The 22,008-nt window shown below is 37.3% G+C and overlaps 3 protein-coding genes across 11 annotated transcripts in view; 1 reads left to right on the forward strand and 2 right to left on the reverse strand.

Moving 5' to 3' along the window:
* On the reverse strand, nt 1-8,748 carry LOC110043434 (uncharacterized). 3 transcript variants are annotated; one of them, XM_089274260.1, is made up of 8 exons: nt 7,357-7,447; nt 6,970-7,039; nt 5,416-6,460; nt 4,417-4,967; nt 3,680-3,826; nt 2,887-3,048; nt 2,592-2,673; nt 1-1,203 (listed from the first exon to the last, which is right to left on the reverse strand). In XM_089274260.1, the coding sequence occupies exons 2-8, from the start codon at nt 7,021-7,023 to the stop codon at nt 845-847; spliced, it is 2,400 nt and encodes a 799-aa protein (XP_089130386.1). In that variant the 5' UTR covers nt 7,024-7,039; nt 7,357-7,447; the 3' UTR covers nt 1-844. The 3 variants fall into 3 exon arrangements, with proteins under 3 accessions (XP_089130386.1, XP_089130387.1, XP_089130385.1); XM_089274261.1 differs by lacking the exons at nt 6,970-7,039; nt 7,357-7,447 and adding an exon at nt 8,692-8,748; XM_089274259.1 differs by lacking the exons at nt 6,970-7,039; nt 7,357-7,447 and having other exon boundaries at nt 5,416-6,861.
* Nucleotides 7,568-22,008, forward strand: part of LOC110043482 (uncharacterized) — an 18,647-nt gene continuing 4,206 nt past the window's right edge. Inside the window, exons 1-6 of one of the 5 annotated variants that reach the window (XM_089274282.1) lie at nt 7,568-8,296; nt 8,630-8,736; nt 8,916-9,098; nt 10,246-10,419; nt 11,244-11,289; nt 19,814-19,916. In XM_089274282.1, coding sequence (XP_089130408.1) covers nt 7,762-8,296; nt 8,630-8,736; nt 8,916-9,098; nt 10,246-10,419; nt 11,244-11,289; nt 19,814-19,881 — 1,113 coding nt within the window. In that variant the 5' untranslated portion in view covers nt 7,568-7,761 and the 3' untranslated portion in view covers nt 19,882-19,916. Of the gene's footprint in view, nt 8,297-8,629; nt 8,737-8,915; nt 9,099-10,245; nt 10,420-11,243; nt 13,413-14,321; nt 14,459-14,488; nt 15,444-19,813; nt 19,917-22,008 lie in introns of those variants that run through there. The other 4 variants (XM_089274286.1, XM_089274285.1, XM_089274284.1 and 1 more) reach the window with 4 other exon arrangements.
* Nucleotides 15,455-22,008, reverse strand: part of LOC149104032 (uncharacterized) — a 9,675-nt gene continuing 3,121 nt past the window's right edge. Inside the window, exons 2-4 of one of the 3 annotated variants that reach the window (XM_089274290.1) lie at nt 16,247-16,291; nt 15,741-15,814; nt 15,455-15,613 (exon numbers count right to left, since the gene is read on the reverse strand). In XM_089274290.1, coding sequence (XP_089130416.1) covers nt 15,481-15,613; nt 15,741-15,814; nt 16,247-16,291 — 252 coding nt within the window. In that variant the 3' untranslated portion in view covers nt 15,455-15,480. Of the gene's footprint in view, nt 15,614-15,740; nt 15,815-16,246; nt 16,464-22,008 lie in introns of those variants that run through there. The other 2 variants (XM_089274289.1, XR_016202208.1) reach the window with 2 other exon arrangements.

Below are 22,008 nucleotides of genomic sequence, written 5' to 3' on the forward strand. Positions count from 1 at the left end.
CCTTGCTACTGTGTCTTTATTTACTTTTAAAGAGATTTCCATTAATTTTAAAGGTTAACAGTTCTCATTTACATTTTTTTTATCGTCAGTAATCCTATTTATCTAAAGAGTCCTTGGAAAGCTCAAGACTACTAGATTGTGATTTTTGCCAGGAACTGGTGCTTACAGAGAACTCTGTGAAGGCTATTAATGTATTATAATGCAGTCACATAGTTGTCCTGTTGTGTCCTGTTGTACACTTTGCACACATTCTTCAAACTCTACTGAGATGTATCATGGCCTAGAAGGATTGATCTGTTTGCCAAACGATAACCTAACAATAATGCAGTAAGGAAATGTGATTATTTTTTTAAATTTACATTTCCTTAACATTTTGCACCGGGCATAATTGGGCCATAGCATGCATCAGCTACGCATGGTAAATTAGCTCTAAATCTATAAATTTATACAAAAAGTGTTCACAATCAAGTGATATTAATTTTGTATATTGGTCTTAAAATGGCTACATTAGCAGTGCACAGTGAACTGTAGTATGATATAGACCATTCAATAAATTATGAGGGCTGGGTTGGTGGCAGAAATACCATAAAACATTGTGCAAGGGAAAATTGAGCAAAAAAAAAAAACATCCATGTGCTAGGTGGATCACATATTTCAACAAAAATTAAGACAAAAAAAATAGTGCATCAGATCAAGATTACAGATCAAAATGACTGAATGGGAAATCTGACTAGAAAAAAGGAACACAGCTTGAAAATCCTGCTACCCTCATAACTTTTCTAATGGTCCATCCTTAAGTACGTCTGATTATCATTTAGTCAAGTTCATGTCACAACAACTATACTTAGGCTCCAGTGCTGTTTGGAATTGGGTCATAAACGTAAGGTTCCAGGACATCTACAACATCAAAACGCTGAATTTTTCGTGTTTGAAGAATATGCACAAACTCTGCAACAGTGAGATTCGGTGACTTAGCCTTCAATGCCTCCAGCATTACAGTACAGGGACTTCCATCAGGAGTCAACATTTCATTCCTGAACACTTGAATTTCCTCCTCTTTAAAACCAAGGTTTGCTCCAACATGTCGCCAGTTACCAACCCCCTTAAGTAGCATGTCCAATTTCATACACACAGTATGCAGCACCTCCTCTGGAAGCTCATGAAGACAGGGTGATGACTTCTCTTGGTTGGTGATCAGGGGGTCTTGACAATAACACAACAATAATTATTAGCTATTATGTTAAAGACATGTTTGGTGCTTTACAACAGCATTTGATAATGCAGTTGAATGAAAAGCAAAACAGTTCATTTCCCAAGTATGGTGAAAGCTGTTTACATATAGGTTATTGTTGAGATATTCCATTATGTAATTTTGACTGCACATTCTCTGGCACATCCTGTGATCATCAGTTTGACATCAGCCAATTGAAGTTCTGTATGATTACTCAATTACCGCTACATAGCAACAAGTAGTAGTCTGTGTGTGCTTGCTGAACAGGCTAGAGATGGGCATTCGCATGTAAGACTGACACTCCTGATTAAATCTGTCTGTGTGTACTGTATGTTTTGCACCTTGATTTCACTACAGTTAGCGATATCTCTAAAAATTTAGGGTGGGTTTTGTTTGAGAGACTTTGTTTTGTTCTAAGTAAACCTAACTTGTCCTGTTGGACAGGTGGTGCTGGAAGTCAATTTATCTGAAATGGAAAAGTACTCTTCAAGTTTTTTCCCTGCTAAGATGTTTGATTGAAAGATGTCTAAACACTAGAATCTAAAAAAGTGGTTTATTCATAATTTAAAAGAAAATGATTAATGTTAAAATCCTTGAAAGTTTTGAAGGACCAAATATTGTTCTTCCAAAATCAAGAAATCATGTTAACATGAAAATTTTGTGCAGTTTTAAAGCATAGGTCTCATGATCATCAGAGGCATAGTACATTTGAGCCCATGTTTAATAAGTTTCAAGAGGATTTCTACAAGACAATTATATAGACAACTGTTGTCAATTTACATGCTGTGTGTTCTAACAACATAACTGCCACGTAGCTATGAAAAAGCTCTACCAACCTACCTCACAAAAGTACAGTATATTGTGTAGAATCATGGGGGGCTAAGGGGGCTTTTCTTTTTTATTGAAAAATGCGATACCCAAAAGGTATTACATATTAAGGCGGATTCCATTCAAAGTTCAGGCAATGAGTGCAAATATTATTTACTAAAACTCTACTCAGAGCTCGGTAACTTTGTGAATACTATTTAAAACAACTCACTTTAGTTCATTTCTCTAAGTGACCCCATGATTAAATTCTCAAGCATTCTCGAGAAAGTTAATGCTAAACCTTGCAAGAATGCTTAAAGCGTGTGTTATAAGATTGTGTTTTTAACTAACACAAAATGTCTGTTCAAGTCATTTCCCTCACAGGGTCAGCTTGAGAGCTTAAGTTTTGATAAGTTCTTCTTAACTGCATTCAAAATATTACCATGCCATGAGATTTTTTTGGTAACTTAATGTTTGCCATTACTGCTTGGATGTTCTGCGGAAATCATCTTAAGTATATTATAAAGTTTGCCGCAGCCATGCGGATACTCACTACACAGATTCCTTCCAGTTACCATCTGGTCTTTGTCATTATGAAATCCTGGTTTGCACTCTTGAACTCTCCTAAATGGATCCTACAGTCAAATGTCAGAGATTTGCGACAAGTTAAGTGTACCAAATACGACATATGTAACCTGCACTGCTAGGCTAGGGAAGAGCAGTATTAGGTTAATACACACTGCATCAACTTTAAAAATCAATCTGATTATAATTACTTTTATTTATTTATTTATTTATTTATTTATTTATTTATTTATTTAGTAACTAAGAAATAAAGTGACACAAACCTCTTTGATTGAGGCAACTGCACAAATTGTTGTGGATTTACACTCAGCACTTAGCTCAAATGTGCAAATGAAGTCTCTGTTTCGACCATTGTCATGTTTAAATAGCACCTCTGCTCTTGGTATAGTTTGATAGGATTCTTTCAAACTCTTGTGTGTTATAACCTATGAGAAAACAATTAATTTTGATTCAGTGTAATCAAAACATGCCTGTGTCAATATTGGCTATTGTTCAGTAACACTGTTACTACCAATCAAGTGGTCCTTACTTTACAATGTACTGGCCCAGCCATTGTGGTAGACTGTGAGTGGTTTCTTTCTTCTAATTTTGCAACAGTGCAAGATGATGGAGAAGCAAGGGATTCAGAGTGCGGAAGCCCAATCCCTCCTCAACTTTACCTCTGAGTTACATAAATAGGGACTTTTCAATAAAAAACATATGATCAGATCTGAGCTCAATATGTCCAATATCACCTTCACCTATTGTAACTACTTCACGCCAAGTGGTGCATAGGGCCTCATATGTCCAATATAGATGACAAGAATTTGTCACAAACTGGACTAAAAAATAAGAGGAAACCACTGCTTGTACTTAGTCCTGAACCATTTAGCTATTTGTCATTATTTTCCCATGTAAGAAAGAGGGAACTTCCCGGAATCAATGGTGACAGTGCATATAGACAAGGAGCCCATGAAGCCCAGGATGACAGATATAGCCATATTTTCATTCAGTTAAAATTTTCTTTACTACAGTAAAAAACCATTATAACAGACACTTATAACATGAAGAGGCTACCTCTGGTTTTATTTCTCCAACAATCCAACCCTCAACAGGTTGTTTAACAGAAATCTTGATGTCTGTCTCAGTTACAGTCTCAACATACAGAGACTCTGGGGAACTCAACAGAATCCTGTCATGTGACCTTTCTTCTTCCATTATTTTCTGATAAAAAAATAACAGTAATGCTTTAAACCTATTTTGATATCTTTTTTTAAGTTAGTGTTAACATTCATGCCATTCATCACAGCTAAAATTATTAGTAGTCTACGAGGTAATTGTCGATGCCAATATTAATCCCAAATTACTGTCAAGCAACAATAAATTAATATACATCATCATAATGATGTTTCCAAGATTTGTTACTGTTGTATCAAACTGCTTTTTACTAGTGTGTTTTGGCATTCATACTTGGAATGCATATACATTGGCATGTATACTTGGTTAATTCTCACCAAAATGAAAATTAAAGTCAAACCATTGAACCCTTGTTGTGATTTGCCTTTTTAGGTATACTTTGTGCAGTTGCACTACATCAGTTTCATAACATCAGTTCAAAAGAATGCTGCTTTGCATTTTTTAATTATTTTAGAGAAATATATATATTCTTAACTTCTTTTTCCAAGAGTAGTGTGTTAATTAACTGTCTTCTGTAAAGTTAACAGGTTTTAAACAATTAAAATGTGCAATCAGGAATGTATCTACTAGAACATATAACTTCATTTTACTACTCAGTAATATAACAGATTTAGTACCTCTAGTGATGCTTCACAGTCATCAAAAACATATAGGTATGTTGTGTAGTTCACACCAACTCTGCCCTCTCCTCCAAAGACAGCACACTGTAGACGCTTCTTCGTTGGTTTGTTATTGTGAAGTGATACACCAACAACAACATAAGTAAGAAGATAGTCCACATGGAAGCTAACTTCATTGTTGTGGACTTCATATAGCTCTTCATCTTTCCACACAGTCCTTTCATCATGTAGAGTTGAGCTTTTGAGTTTTAGATCCCACCCATTACTATAAAATACCAAGGCACTGTGTGGTATCCTGACCTTAGTTGGTTTGGACAGTTTCAACCCATAAGAGTGAAATTTTACTACTGGACTAAGTTGAACTTCACCATCTTGGAGTGTATTTAAAACGTCTGTGTTCCAACATATTTCTAGTCTAACTCTTGGACCATTGTGAAGAAAACTTTCTGCATTACTAAACTGGACTAAGACACCAGATTTATCAAAGGATAGAGTCTCTTGAGAGCCATGAACTGTTGGAGCCTCCAGTGTTATTGAGTGACTCCGTTCTGCAGAAAAAAGGATACAAATCTTTTTAAGTTTCTTTCTCTACTCCAATGAGTTTACAAAGCTTTTGCTTTGGGAAGGAGTAGATGGGCAGCATATTTTATTAATTTTATTTACTTTATTGATATGATTCTTTATTTACTTTGTTTTGATTAATTGTATATTTCAATGCCATAGGGTAAATTATTTTATTTATTTTATTACATTTTATTAGTTAATTGTAGGTCCACATCAGCCTCATTGGCTGCCAATTTTGTAACCTGTAGTACTAAATAAAATGGTGATGATGAATAATTTTATTCCGCAAATGGATATAGTGAATCAGTTCCCTTTTCTGAGTTACTTGACAGTAAGTAACAACTTTATCATAATTTCCAACTTACTTTCTATATGCGTCAAGGTGATAGAGCAACTACTAAAATTACCTTAATGGTAAACAAGTCACCTCACCTTCTTGCTCAGATGGCAATAATGCAGCTAATGACTGACTTCTTAGTAACCTCATGTGGGTACGGTATTTAACATACTTCCAGATGGCCAATACTGTAACTGCAGTAATAACTCCAAGTGCTATCATAAGAATAAACAATGCAGGAGAATCTCTTTGGATTATTGTTGTATCTGTATTAGCATTTTTTTGTTGGCACACATTAACAGCCCGCTGGGTGAAACTACACTGTTTGTTTTTTGGCATATTCTGTGCAACACATTCAGTAACATGCACATCCTGGTCATCGTTACAGCAGGCAGAACAAGGTTTGCATTCGGTACCATTTGCATTATAAAAGCCATTATTACATTCACCACAAACTCTGTCATGGGTCATATTACAAGGCGTAAGTTCTTTCTGTCCAACAGAACATGTAGAACATGCTTTGCACGATTTTTTCCCTGGTTGTTCTGAAAAGGTAATTCCAGCAATACACTTTACACATCTGATATCATTGGTGTTTTCTACAATGCTTCCACATTGTGGGAAAAGTGAAAATCCCGGTGTACAGCTTTTACAGTTCTTGCAATATGTACCAGTTCTTGTTACAACAAGGTATTGATCATCTCGACATTTAGGTTGGCAGTTGATTTCATTAGCATCACACTGTTTATAATATGGCATGTCTTTGCATTGGTCTTTAACAGTGTTTCTCCCATCATTGCAGCACCATGAGCAAGCTCGACAGTCACCTGTCATTTCTTCATAATAGAACCCACTGCTACAGCTCTGATTACACTTTGAATTAGATTCCAAAGTACAGTTTCTTATTACCTTTTGATGATCTGAGCAAATGCCACATGGGTGACATGAACTAATGTCATATGTTGCAGAATATGTTGTCCCAAGTTCGCATGGTTGGCACTCTACTTTCGCACCATATTTAATGAAGCTGCCACACTGTGGAGTCAATCCATATCCAGGTGGGCAGGAAGGACATGGTAAACAAGAAACATTGTGGAACACGTCTTCTACTTGAAATTCATCATATTTACATGAACAAACCTGATTGAGCAAAATTAAAGCAATGATCAAATAAAGGCATCTCAGTTGGTTAACTTTTTCAGCTTGTTTTATTGGATGAATTAAATTAAGATAAAAGTGTTTGTTCACAAAAATAAAGAGAGACAGCACAAAACAACTAAAGACACTGCTATCCCTCACTCCCCTTTCGACACTGGATGCGATGAACCACTGAATATCTACTCCCATGGTTATAAGGCACAATTACCTGGACAGCTACAACAAGAGGAGCCATTAAATGCTAGTTGGGCTCTGGATTATAAGTCTCACTTCCTTTGTGGTGTCTTGAGCATAAAATGTATCAAAGGGTGCTACAACCGCAAAATAATCTAGTTCTTTACAGTCAAAGTACATTGTATTTATCAGGTTTTCTACCTTTAAGTTAGATTTTTTTTAAACTGCTCATTAGGAATACAGTCCATCCTTCCTATAATACTCAGATATCTATCTCTATTAAAAATTGGTAGATGTTTAGGATGTTACATACTCACAGTTAATATCAGATGAAAGTCAAACACACATACAAAAATGAGAAGGACACCCATCCCTCACGTTCTTTGTCTGCAATAAGAAATATTCAGATTAACAGAATCTATTACGTCATCGTTTCAAAAGTGCTTACTAAGCGTAATATTTCTTGCGATAAAAAAGAACCCCAAGAATTTGTTTACTCAGCAAAACATTTCAACTTTCAGCTACTGTTTGGGAGTGTCGATTGAGCTATGCAAATGTCCTTACACACATTACATCGAAACAAAAATTTGTTCCCGTAGTATTGCGCTTGACGTCTTGAAATTAAGACAGTTAAACGTTTGGGTGCTTGTACATAATGCTGCTATACGATGTAAAAGAAAACAGAGTATTTTATGGCTACTTACGGGCATTTCTTGGAGGGAGTTGTGCAGCACATCCAGATACGCTCCTTCAAGAACGGCGATACCACGCACTCTGTCAAAATGGCTGGTGTACGCGAAACTTTCTTAGACGCGAGTGTAGGGGATTCCCCTTTACTCCACAATAATACGTCGAGCTTATAAACCAATCACAGACTCATCAAATGGTCTCGTGCACCAAAATTTCCGTCCACGTGATGAAACACCGAGCACTGAATGGCTAACTCATTTAAATCGAAAGTGCTTGGGAAGCAAACGTAAATATATTAATGCCGTGGCCAATACGAATTTTGGGACATAACAATTATGGCCTCAGACAGGTACGGTTGTCGAGGCTTCAGTTCCCAGGAACATTGAAGAAGAATCTTTCTGTTACCCTTAACTAGGATAATGGATGACAAAGACAACGAGCGAGATGTTAACATCAGCAGAACAGCCGAAAATGACGACGAAATGGTGTTGGAAGAAGCAGTGAAAGCCGTAACTTTACCTTCTTCGGTATGCCGTACATCGTCGCCTGACAGCACTTCGAGCAATCACTCCGCCGGGGTCTACAGTAACTCGCACCACACGCAAGTACGGCGAAGCACTGATAACAGGGAAGAAGATCTGTTTCTCGAGTTCGAGGAGAACGGTTTTTCGGATAGTCGGGTTCGTATGCATGAATCCCTAGCCCAGACGGCAAGTCTTGAAAAACGCGATCAGGAAGATGGGTTGTCCCGTAAAACACCCAGAAGTAGTCAGCTTGACGAACCCTTGGAGCCCATCGCCCAACCTCTTGAAGAAATCTCTCTGCAGAGTACAACTACTTGTACCCCACTACAAGAAACTTGTGGCCGTCAGTTTGACGATCTCCCAGACGGATGTTTGGAGAACGCCACACAGCTGAGACGAGGAGGCCTTGTGGATGTCGAAAGGATTCGGAGTAAGTAAAACATTTGTCCGAGCGCTATTTATTATGTACCAAAAACGTCTGTATTACATATCTGAGAATATACGACCTCCACATCTCTTTACATGTAGTATTTCATTTTTTCGCGGGTTTAAAGTGCATTTCATTGAAATCGGTACTTTTCAAATATCATACTTATGCTCCCGACCCTAGTCGATTGATTGAACAAAAAAATAATTTCCCACATACATGAGACTTTGGAACGTTACATGTACAAATTGTTTTTTACGTAAATTAATATATAATCCTGTAATTATTTTTGGTCATTATTTTTTTAAATGACAGTTGGATGATTTTTATTAACAGATCAAGAATCAAAACGCTTCACTGTTGTCCTCTTCAAAAGAGGAATCATTGCCAGGGATGACCTTGTTCATGTCCTTTACATTATTCCATGTGATGACTTCCAGAAGGTACATAGATAGTATATAATTATGTCACCTCTAGTTCAGGGAGTAACTATACCAGTTATTAACAATACAAAGTGGCATAGTATTACCTTTTCATAGAAAATTAGGATTGTAAATTTTATGTTTCTTTTAATCAGATTACTTTGTTTTAATTTCTTTTTGAACAATTTTTGTTATTGCAGAAGTTCCCTAAAATTAAACAATATGAAGGTGTTGTTTGCCATGGGACTGAATTTCCAACTGGTGAAGCAAACCAACCCATGTCAGAGAGTTCACTTTACCGCCATATCTTAATTACTGACATTGTCACTATTCAGTTTGAATTAGTCCATGGCGAAAACTTCAGAGTTGTTTGTCCATCTACGGTATGTTGTATTGATGAATAAAACATAATTTCAAATGATCTTTTTCAGTAAATAAAACAATGATATTAGTCAGAAATATACGATAAAATGACTTCGATTCTGGAATGTTTAACAAAGCTGTACCTAAAAAGCAGTTCAGTGTTTTTTAACCCACCTTAATTACTGCACAGTCAGTTTGTTACATTAAGATGGATCTTAACAGGACACTTAATGAAAAGCACGATCTTGAAAAGTTTAGGCCTAAAAGATACATTTTCTTTGATGAAAACCTAAAAATACAAGTATTACAGTCTGGTGTTTTTAAAGATTACTATTGAAGTGTGCTGAATTAGCTACAAAAGGAGTGTCCTAATGAGTTAATCATCAACATGTCTCAGTAACATTGCTAAAAACTAATTACAATTTGCTCTTTCTTCAACAAATATCTTCATCTTGTCTCCCAATACCATTTTGCATAGGAGCAAAGATGCTCAACAGTCATAGTTTTAACACTTGGGTGACCAAAAATAGACAAAAAGTGCTGTGAGTGTCCCTTTTCAGGTTTTTTTTCCTGTTGTTATCCATCTACATAAATTTCTCAAGCTTTTTTCCTGTAAATTTGTCAATGACCACAGTGCTGGGTGGAGAGGCTAAGAAGTGACATATGCAGAGGGGGAGGGTAGGGTAGGGCTCTACAAACAAAGTTTGTAGGCCTTGAATATAGATAGATCATATTACACTTTGCATTAATAAATTAAAGCAGAAGAAGGCTATGTAGATTACAAGACAAAATGCAGACTGCAAGTACCAAGTAATATAAAATGGAAACAAAAACCAAACTTTATTTGTCTGAATGATGATTTCTTTCAATTTAAAAGAACAGATACTGTAACAGAGGTCAAGGCAATGACCCTGCCCTACAAACTGATAGTACCTTTTTACAAGCATCAATTAAAGCAGTTAAACATTATTTACATCTTCAACCACAAAACAGTCATTTAAAAACTATAACATCCCTGCTTAAGTTGAGTTGATTATGCTTCTTGTGAATATTAAACAGACATATACCTTCTGCAGTGGTAACTTAATTAACTTTTTTTGAACTACCTTTTATTATTACAGGTAATTTTCATATACCTATTGACAATTTTACATTATCAACTTACAGATGACTGCACATGTATCTAAGATCTGTTCCCGGAGCCAGGATCGTATTGGATGTGGATTTTCAGTCACAGTTTTAACAAGGTGCACAGGTGGCAAAGACAAACTCTTTCAGGACAGCATCAGGATGACACTACAAACTGGAAATACAACATCATGCTTGGTGTTTCCCATTGCTGTAAGTCTCAAGCAGCCTCATTGCCTCATGTTGTTAAATGAATGGTGGCTGTCCCCCTGCCCTTTTGTAATGTGGGGTTTAGTTAAACAGGATTATTGTGTGTTGCTTTTTGGACAGAAACAACATCTGCTGGGTGGAGGGTAGGGAGGCAGGTGACTTTGATGTGGTTTGATTACATTTTGGTATTGAGCACAAAACATTTATAAACTGTCTCAACAGTTTTGTCCAGGGTTGTAGCTATAGCCAGCAGAAAAGTGTTGTGCTGCTGGGCAAGTCACTGTATTCTCACAAAACCTAGTAGTCTCTCCACCAGGATGTTACTACCCCAATGTTAGAGCAACATTCAAATGTTACAGCGCAACCATAATACTCTTAACATGTTGCTTCAAGTCACAGAACCCAGAGGTGAATGCTGGCACCAGTGAGCCATCTGTGTCCTCCATCTTCTATAATTAAAATATATGAGAAAGAGCCTGTGCTGATTCAAACTTATGTGACTGAAACTTTATTTGCAAAAGAAAGTAAACTTTGCAACATTTCCCATAGCCTGTCCAGTAAAATTTGGTGGGCTTGTTTTGCTCATTACTTGACATTTCCATAGAAACTAAGATTGATTATTCTACCCAACCTAAATTAGAGTATTTTCAATGTACACAATTTTTGGTTGACTATGGAATCTTTATAATATTTTCCCTTTTTCCTTATCATTTTTGGCAGAGTTTTTATATTTTGACACAATGTGTATTATAGCTGACACATAAAACAACAAATAACTTCTGGATGTTTACATACACATTCCTTACTCATCAATGATTCTTTTATAGTACTATGAAGCAAACGTATCACCTTGGCTTTATGATTCAGAAGCAGGTAATTGTAGTTGTAATCTACCTACCTATTTTTAGTAATTAATGTAATGTGGAAATAAAATGTTGTTTGCTTATGGTTAAAAGGTAGAAAATTTGATGTTTGTAAGTAGTTGGGTCCACAACTAAGTGTCTTCTATTCAGAGAAGTGTGCTAGCAGAGGTTTGATTGTAATGATCAATCAATCAATCAATCAATCAATAAACTTTATTTAAGTGTCTAAACCTTTTAGTCCACCCAGAGGTCGACTAATCAGGGATACTCCCAACAAAATTTCTAGTAAATTAAGTTACTTTTTGCTGGTTCTTTTTGTGTACCACACCACATCTGGGTATACAAAGTACCTTTCGTGACATGTATAATTTGACAACTTTTCAGGCATATCTTTAGCTACTGAACACTCACTTAATTGTGGTCTTATGCATTTTATACATACGGACCACAAAGTTAGAGGCTGATCTTGAGGCAGTGTTTGTCACTTTGAAGAAATGACATGTGACAGACCTCCGGGAGTATAAATAGTCCGGTGGATAGACCGGGTAGTAGTAATAGCGAATCATTGTTTTCAAGTCGTGTCGTTGGCCATTGCTTCTGATGTATCGTTGTCGTACTGTGTAATTGCAGCTGTTTTACCTGTCTTGTTTAAATTTTGGAGAACTTTCTGTCGCAAATTGTAATTATTCAATGTAAGTTATTTCTATTTCAAAATCGCTCTGTTGTGCTGTTTATGATTGGTTTTCTTCCTTTCATTTGGAAAATTAACTGCACTGCATTCTTTGTTGTTTGTTATTTCATTCAGGTGTTGGAGTGAGTTTCCTCTGCCATACGAGTGTTGTTCACTCACACAAGCCAACATATCTAGATGCAGCTTGTGTTTAGTGTGGATTGTACTGAAACTTATATGCTTTCGCAAGGCCACATTCATAATGGCTTGAAATTCAGTGCAATTGTTGCAACACAAAAGCTTTCACAAGCCAGTTACAGGGTTGTCAAAATAAGCCTGTGACTGGTGCATTTAACCGGCAGTTTTGAAAACTGCACTGTCTACTCCAAATGCTAGTAGGTTATTCCTGAGCCTGATATTGGAGAACTAAAACGGAAATAAGATTGTTCAGTTATTAATTTTTTTGAACCCAAATTGGATTGGAGGGAATAACATTTGCTAAAAGAGTGGATGACACAAAACGAAACTGATTTAATTAGCCATAAAATGTTTTACACAACAGCGCATCATTTTTTGAAATGAAAACTGCAGAATTACTCCAGTCTACACTTTCCCTTACTTTAAAGAAAATAATTATGCCCGTTTGTATTTTCTGAAGAGATGTAGCAATTTTCTAAATTTATAAACACACAAAAATGGCTCAGCATGATCAACCCCTCGCATGATACAATACAACCATCAGGGTAAACACAGAATGGCCGTTTTTACACTAGAGGACACATTATCAGTCCAGAAGGATAATGCATCCTCGCCATTTTTATACTAAAGACGCATTATCCCTCTGGACGAACTTGGGCAAACATTTGTAGTTCGTCTGGTTATGCATCTTTAGTATAAAGGTCAGCACACATGAGGGGACTCGTCGCAGGGACTTTTACCACAAACAGTTCACACGAAGTGTTTTGAGGAACAAGTTGTAGGGGCTTGTCCCAAAAATTCAAACCAGTTTGAATTCGTGGGACTAGTCGCAGGGGCCAAACTTTGGTCCCTGTGACTAGATTTTGAAGCAAATAGAAGTAGCTAGTTCACCCGATGGGACTTGCCCCCGTGACTTGTCGCAGGGACTAGACCCCTCATGTGTGCCAACCTTAAAGACAGCCACAAGATGACAAGACACATACGTCTAGTCAATCTATTCTTCAAAATTCATCTTCAACGACAACCTCGTTCCCAGGGTCTGTCATCTTACCGCCCCCTGCTCGCTCCAGGGGGTGGTGTCACAGTGATTTGGGTATCCCCGTGTTTTGGGTACCCCCGTACCCAAATCCCTAGTGTTTTGGGTACCCAAAACACTGAAAGTGTTAAATACCACAGACTGGGGCAAGTGAAATCATGCATAATTCTGCTCAAAAACCATTTATATTCTTACGAAGCTTTGTCTCAATAAGTAAAAGCTTTCTTAATCTTGATATAAACACATAACGTCGCTGAAAATAGTCGCAATTTATAATAGACTGTCCGATCCTAGTCCGCATTTATAACGACATACAAAACCGTATTCACGCGCCAAAGCTCCCTGTATGAATATGCGCTTAGTGCCTATCGATAATCCTTGAAATGCGCGTCATTTTAAACAAGAAAGGCACATTCTAAACCTCGGATAGTTCGGCCATTGAATAAAATCAATATGCGAGCGGGCACACTGAGATACGGCCGTCACGCAACATGCCGGTCTCAAGCTGTGACTGACCTCTGTGTATGTTACCTGTCTGAAATAAACTTTGTCTCAGACTTGTTTATTTATCGCTCTTTCCTTGATTATCTCTCCTATTACTTCCCTTTGCAATGTGCCTGCTTCTTATTGTTTCTTTAATTTAGGGTAGCCAAATCTAAAAGGCAAGCAAACTTACAAAGACGAAATTAATTCTAATGAGGAAAGGACTAGATCAAAATGCTGAACTGTAAGGGATACCCAAATCCCTAGTGATATGGGTATCCCTTTCTAGGGTGTTTGTTTGTTATCGTTTCTTTACTTCAGGCAGCCAAATCGACCGAAGATTAAAAAGGCAAAGCAAATTTTCAAAGGCGAAAGGCCTTGAAGGGGAGAAAGGACAAGAAATGCGAAAAATTAAGGGATACCCAAATCCCTAGTGATATGGGTATCCCCTTGCAATATGTTTATTTCTTATCGTTTCTTTAATTCAGGGTAGCCAAATCAACAGAGGATAAAAAAGCAAAGAAAACTTGCGAATACGAAAGTCATTCCAATGAGGAAAGGTCTAGAAATGCTAAAACGTAAGGGATACCCAAATCCCTAGTGATATGGGTATCCCCTTGCAGTATGTTTATTTCTTATCGTTTCTTTAATTCAGGGTAGCCAAATCGACCGAAGATAAAAAAGCAAAGCAAACTTGCAAAGACGAAAGTCATTCCAATGTGGAAAGGACTAGAAATGCTAAAACGTAAGGGATACCCAAATCCCTAGTAATATGGGTATCCCCTTCCAATATGTTTATTTGTTATTGTTTCTTTAATTCAGGGTAGCCAAATCGACCGAAGATAAAAAGGCAAAGGAAATTTACAAAGACTTCACCATTCAGCGAGGAAATGATTGGAAATGTTAAAATGTAAGGGAAAGCTGAATATTTGGTATATGTAAATCTTTAGTGATACTGGTATCCCCGTCCAATACATGGCTGTCTACCGAGAACATTCCAAACGAAAATACAGCTTTACAAATCAGCAGTTTATTACACACTCTATCTAATATAATTATGTTGTTTTTTAGACGCAGCCTATGAGAATATAATAGGGGTAAAGGGAAATAACCAACTGTTAGGTTGACTATAATAACAAGACAAAGAAAATATAATCTAGTAGGCAATGTTGAAACTAGGCTTTATAATGTTAGGGAAAGTACGAGAAATGACATGTCGTATGCCCTGATGAAAAATAAAATGGTCGTATGCCCTTGGCCATATGATCAAGCTCGTCTTTGGACAATTTTAAAAAAGATTGAAAACATATCTTTTTAAAATCGCCTGACTGCTTATAATTTTTGTTGCATGAGCCGTTTTATATTGTTGTATTTCCAGCACATTTTATCCTTTTTATAGATCTTTGTTTTAGTTTGTGAGCTTCTTTTTATATGTAAAGAGCTTTTGAATATTTCATAGTATTAGCGCTATATAAATGTATAATTATTATTATTATTGTTATTATTATTATTATTATTATTATTACAATTATTATTATTATTATTAAGGTATCCTTAGTCGACCGATCATACCCATATTTCCAGTGACATGTTATGGGTAAGGATAGGAAATTTCTAGTTTTCCCTCATAATATTGCTTGAATACGGTAATTTCTTCAACCGTTTTTACTAATGATATTATGGAATCTTTGTGTCCTCTGCAGTATAGAGACAGTTGGGTACGTACTACCAGATTGGAGTCTCGGCAAACCCATAGTCAAAATTGAGTTCACAAGAAGGAGGAAAAAAATCACTTTTTAAACCGACGCAGTATTTCACCGGTTACGTATGTCATACGGTGGGCGATCATTTTCACCCGTGACAGATTCCTTCAGCACCGTCTGATTTTTTTCCACCGTATTACGTGAGTCAGGACCCACCTTTTCTTCAATTTGAGTGTTTCGGTTGCTGAAGTAATACAATGAAAAAACAATATTGTTATCTTTAAAATAAATCTAAACTGATCAGAACGCGTAAAGTGTGCGAAATGAGAAATTTCCTATTATTTTGTGTAAGGGGTAATTTTTTTCCCTACCGGCAACGATCAATGATCTCATCACATTTTAGAACGTTACGTATTATTAGGCTCCCCAGCTTTGACTGGCTTATCTGAAAGGAATGCAAAAGTTTCATGATTCGTCAGTCACACCATATTCCATGGCATCTGTCTAATCAAAGTCGGTAGGACACGAGGGAGAACTGTTTAGTTCTTTTAGCATAACTCATTGACCAATCTATAAAGCAAATCAATATTTTGATGTGCAAAGTGCAAGAAAATACGAAGTTGAAACCCCATTTTCCCTTTCATTTTTCTATCGATTGTTAGACGGCCGCTGTCATAAGCCAATCAGATTACGCGTTTCCCTTGTGGCCGCTAACATACATACACATTTGATTTAAGAGAAGCACGAAATATCGTTTCTTCATCGTTATAATGTATGTCGTCCTTCTCGAGGCCAAGTCGAGATGGTCGGCTTCTATTACAGATAAAGGAGAGTAAGGATACTTTCCTCATTTTCATTGCATTTTAGGTTTACTTACCTTGCTGAATGGAGATTCACAATTTCCACATACGCTCTGGGCCATCTGTTCCAAAAAACAAGGATGGTAAAAACAATTTACCATAAACAACAGCCACTTTCCCATACACATAACAACAAAACACCGTGAAGAGTTCGTTAAGGGGATTTCTTATATTGCGCATCCCATCGTTAAGGGGATTCCTTATATTGCGCATCCCTACTGCGCACGATTTTCTCGTCACTAGCGCGCGAACACGAACGCGTGAACATACCCAAAATCAAGAGATTTCCTTAGCTGGACAACAAAATAAGCACAGATTTTCTCTTAAATGATTATGGTGACCATTTTCCTATTATATAATTTGGTGTAGAAATTATTCCTTTTAACTTGAAAAATTGTAGAAAAGATTGTTTGGAAGGGAAAAAAGGCATAGCTAGAAGTGCACAAAAAATGCAATAACGACTCGACGAACTAACGACTAACTAATGAGAATAAAGACTCGAGGAACGTTTTGAGTGGATGCAGTTTAAAATTGTGTAGTTTTTTTCCATCGGATATATATTACATTATTACATATGCTCGAGACCAGAAAAATAGACGTTCTAACTGTCAATTTTTTTTCAACTTCTTTATTACAAAGCTTTGCGTACAGCTACCGCGAAGTGTAACGTGAACCGATGACATATCGCACGTGATTCAGGATAAAGAGTAATATTGGTCCAGCTAATCTCTTTTACAAACACGGTAACCTATCCTACATTATTGTAATTTTCGACACAGTGCTTCGTAGGGAACATTCAGGAAAACTTTCGAAAAAAGGTTGTAACAAATTTTATTTAGAGGGATCATCTTGACATAATCGTTGATTGTAATGTTTTACTGGCTCGTTTATGCATTCAGCATTCAAGATGAACTGGGTCCTTTACCATGCAAATATCGTGTTAATGTTTGGACTAAATATTTTGTATCCCGTAAATTTTTCTTCAGTCAAAAATCAACAATTTTACTTAAGATCTCCGGGGACACTCTCGGTCTACTTTAAGGCATGAATTTCTTTTTGTTACTTTTATTTCAAAAGGAGCCCATCTCAGTCCTTTCCGAGTTGAATGGTGAATGGTATATTCGGTCGATTTGGCTACCCTCAATTCGAACTAAAGAAAGGATAACACCTAGTCATATTGGACGGGGATACCCATATCACTAGAGATTTGGGTATCCCCTACATTTAGGCATTTATAGTTCTTTCCTCCCTTGAATGAATTTCGTCTTTGTAAGTTTTGTTTTCCTCTTCGTCCTCAGTTCATTTGGCTTCCCTGAATTAATGAAACAATGACAAATAAACACACTGGGAGGGGATACCCATATCACTAGGGATTTGGGTATCCCTTACATTTCAGCATTTCTAGTCCTTTCCTCATCGGGATGACTTTCGTCTTTGCAAGTTTGCTTTGTTTTTTTATCTCCGGTCGATTTGGCTACCCTGAATTAAAGAAACAATAACAAATAAACACTCTGGGAGGGGATACCCATATCACTAGGGATTTGGGTATCCCTTAATTTTTCGCATTTCTATTTTCTTTTCCCCCCTTCTACGCCTTTTGTCTTTGAAAGTTTGCTTTGCCTTTTTAATCTTCGGTGGATTTGGCTACCTAAATTAAAGAAACGATAACAAACAAACACTCTAGGAATGGATACCCATATCACTAGGGATTTGGGTATCCCTTACAATTTAGCATTTCTAGTCTTTTTCTCCCTTAAATGAATTTCGTCTTTGTAAGTTTTCTTTTCCTTTTAATCTTCGGTTCATTTGGCTACCCTGAATTAAAGAAACGAGGACAAACAAACACTCCAGAAGGGGATACCCATATCACTAGGGATATGGGTATCCCTTACAATTTAGCATTTCTAGTCCTTTTCTCTCTTGATTGACGTTCAACTTTGCAAGTTTGCTTTGCCTTTCTATCTTCGGTCGATTTGGCTACCCTGAATTAAAGAAATGATTGCAAGCCAACACTTCAGAAGGGGATACCCAAATCACTAGGGATTTGGGTATCCTACTTTTACTTGTTTCCCCTGTCCAAAGATTTAAGCCTTGTCCACTTTATTTATACTTATTTTGGATTTCTTCCCAAAACAAAGGAAAAAAAAACCTCGTTAAATGGCATAGAGAACTGTTCGCCGGCAAAATCTAATGGGAGGGATGGTCAAGGAAAGAGCGATAAATAAAGAAGTCTAAGACAAAATTTATTTCAGACAGGCAACATACACTGAGGTCAGTCACAGGTTGAGACTAGTGTGCATATTGCATGACGGCCGTATCTCAGTGTGTTCGTTCGCATATTGATTAAATTTAATTGCCGAACTATACGAGGTTTAGAATGTGCCTTTCGTGTTTAAAATAACGGCATTTCAAGGGTTATCGATAGGCACCAAGCGCATGTTCATACAAGGCACTTTGGCGCGCAAATTCGGTTTTGTATGTCGTTATACTGCGGACTCGGATCAGACAGTCTGTTCTAAATTGCGACTATTTTCAGCGACGTATTGTCTTTATATCAAGTAAAATAACGCTTTAATTTATTGAGACAAAGCTTAGTAAGAAGATAAATGGGTTTTGAGCAGACTTGTGGATGATTTCACTTGTCCCAGTTTTAAGCTTTCAGTGTTTTGGGTATCCCCAGTGGGGATACCCAAAACACTAGGGATTTGGGTACGGGGGTACCCAAAACTCAGGGATACCCAAATCACTGTGATAGCGGTAAGATGAGAGACCCTGGGAACGAGGTTGCTTCAAGATGTACTACGAGAGAGAGTTTGTCTAGACGCATATGTCCTGTGCCCGTCTTTATACTAGACAAATAATGCATCTTTAGTATAAAAACGGCCAATATTTATTTTAGAAGCGAAGTCACGATCTCTTGATGAGATTTTAATCTCACTGGGTTTTTAAGTTTTTAAAAAGACAATTTGAGAAAGACAATAGTACATTTTATGAAATAAGTCTGAAAAGAAAAAGGATCGAAAAGGTTTTTTTATTGCCTCCTTATGCACAAAAGGCAAATACAATACAGTAATACAATATGCAGAGTAACGGTGCAAGTGTGATTTACATTGTATCAAATAAAAATAAATGAAAAATAGAAAACATCAAGAAAAAAAACAATAGTGAGGCAGGCGAAACTTAAATGAAATATTTCCATTTATTATTGAAATGTTCTAGTTGTTTGTTTTTTAGAGTGATTTGCTTGAGTGAGTCATTCCTCTCTAACCTTTTTGCTGTATCATTTATATGGACACTGGAGTTGAGAATATAAGTAATTAAGAGTGGGAAAATCATCTACAAATGTACACAATGTTTGCTGAAAGTAGCGCCACGTCGCATCTCAGGGAATTATTTTTCAAACATTTTCCCAATGGGAGGGGACAACCCCATACTCTCCCCGTAGTGCACGTCTTGCCCAGCCGCTCCGTGGCATGTTTTTCATGCAAACCTTAGCCGCCTACTTTTTAGATGGAACACGCTACTCAAAAAAAACTGACAACCCCACGGGACTCAGTTGTTGATGTTGTTATGTATTTAAACAGGCTTGGTCATTACAGCAGCAAAACATCTTGACGCTACATGTACAATTTTGGGATTAAGAGCTAAATGAATAATTATTATTAAAGGGTAAAGTAAGTAAGTAAACAGTATTCTGCCATACATTTCTTACACTTCTGGAAAACATTGGTGATGTGATCTCTGTGTGTGAGCATCTTTACCAACACAAGATCCTGGATGGTGATGATTTAGATGAGATTAGGAAGATCCCCAGGAAAAAAGATCGCAATGCTCATGTGCTGCGCACGATTCAGACAAGAGGAAACATTTTGGACCTTGTCATTGAAATAATGCGAGGTAAACGGGAAAACCAAGAAGCAGCTGCCATTTTGCAGAGGAAAAGGTTTCAACGGAATGACATGTAATGAACATTTAGGACTGACTGGAGTTGAACATTTTCTGATAACATTAGGTTATCTTGTAATGCTGCATGTCTACCCGTAGATAAAGATCGAGGGGTGACCCTATGGTTAGCTTGTTGGACTCTACACTATTTGAGTCCTGGGCAGGGCCATTGTGGTGTGTTCTTGGGCAATACCAAAAACTATCAGTGTCAGTGTCTGCACTCAGATGTGTAAGTGGATGAACTCGGATGGATTAACGTTCCATTCCAAGGGGCTTCTGCTACAGAAACGTGAATAAGTGAGGGCACTCAAAGTCATCTAGCTCCTTCAGTTCTTAAAATTAGAACAGTATGAAGCAATGGACAAGCTTTAGTTAGTTGAAATCTGCTTTCCTGTTTCTTAAATTCTTTGCTAATTGATTATTGAAGGCAAACACAGTCAGTCACATGTTCTAAGCAGGTAATTTTATCAAGCAGCAGGGATGGTGCAGCACTGAGAGCACTTGGCTCCCACCAATGTGGCCATGGTTCGAGACCAGTGTTTGATATGTGGGTTGAGTTTGTGGTTGGTTCTCACCATAGTACTCTGTTTTTTCCAGGTACTCTGGTTTTCCTCCCTCCTGTAAAACCAACATTTCCAAATTCGAAATCCACCAGGAAGAAGGAACCACATGAAAACCAGCTAATTGAAGCTGATGTGGCTTCCTTTCTAAACATCATAACATTTCTCTTGAAGCTTGTGGAGGCAGGGTGGCTTCATGGTTAGTGCACTCGTCCCCAGATCGAGCAGTCTGGGTCCAAGCCCTGGCCAGGGATACTGTGTTGTGTTCTTGGGCAAGACACTCAATTTTCACAGTGCCTCTCTCCACCCAGGTGTACAAATGAGTGAATTTAATGCTGGGGGTAACCCTGCGATGGACTAGCATCCCATCCAGCAATATTCCCAGTCGCTTCATGCCACAGAAACTGGGATAAGCTCTGGTCTGGTGGGCCACTTGGCCTGTATGCAGACTTTACCTTTATCTTTCTCTTGAAGCCTAACCCATTGGCACTCATCATCTTTGACCAAAATTGGCATCTGACTTATACCAAGTTCTGCAGGAGGAAGAGATCTTTCCAGTGATACTCAGATCACAGAGATTGGATTAACTGTGCTTGAAATACACTGACAAAATACAAAAAAGTTTGAGGGAAAAACTCGCAAGGAAATTTCCCTGCACTACTTTTGGCTACTCCTTGGTAAGAGTTTCCCATCTTGATGATGCTTTCTCGAGAATTCTTGAAGTAAAGGGAACCCAACAACTGCAGCAAGAAAACAAGAAAAGGAGAAAATGGAAAAGACAAAAAATAGAAATAAAAAATTGGTTTGGGCACATGTCCAGGCAAAAATTTCACAAAACATGATGCGTGTGGAAAGAAAGGCATGCTTTCAAGTGGCAAAAAAAATTTTTGGAGCTAATTTAGCTACAACTGACCAGAAAAAAAGTCCAAAATGTCCAAAATACAGATGCATTTTTGCCAAAAATATCCAAGTGTCAATGGGTTAAGGCTTATCAGACCTGACTGCCCCGAAGAGTTAGACACATTAAAAATAATATTCTGTATTACTTTTAGCCGAGATTAATTGGTGTATTATAAGGGCCACAACAACTTCAATTTGTATTAATAAGCTACAGCTTCTTATGTAAGAGACAAATACCAGGAACCATAAACATGCTGAGGGCTGTAGTGTAGGCCCATGGTTGAGGTATGTCTAAGGGAAATTCATGAGGGTCACTATTTAGAGCCTGTTTCCAAGAGGACAAAAGCTGGTTGTAATTTATATTATCAAATTGT

This window comes from Orbicella faveolata, unplaced genomic scaffold, assembly GCF_042242905.1.
Source record: "Orbicella faveolata isolate gen_17 unplaced genomic scaffold, um_ofav_v1 contig_35, whole genome shotgun sequence".
NCBI lineage: Eukaryota > Metazoa > Cnidaria > Anthozoa > Scleractinia > Merulinidae > Orbicella > Orbicella faveolata.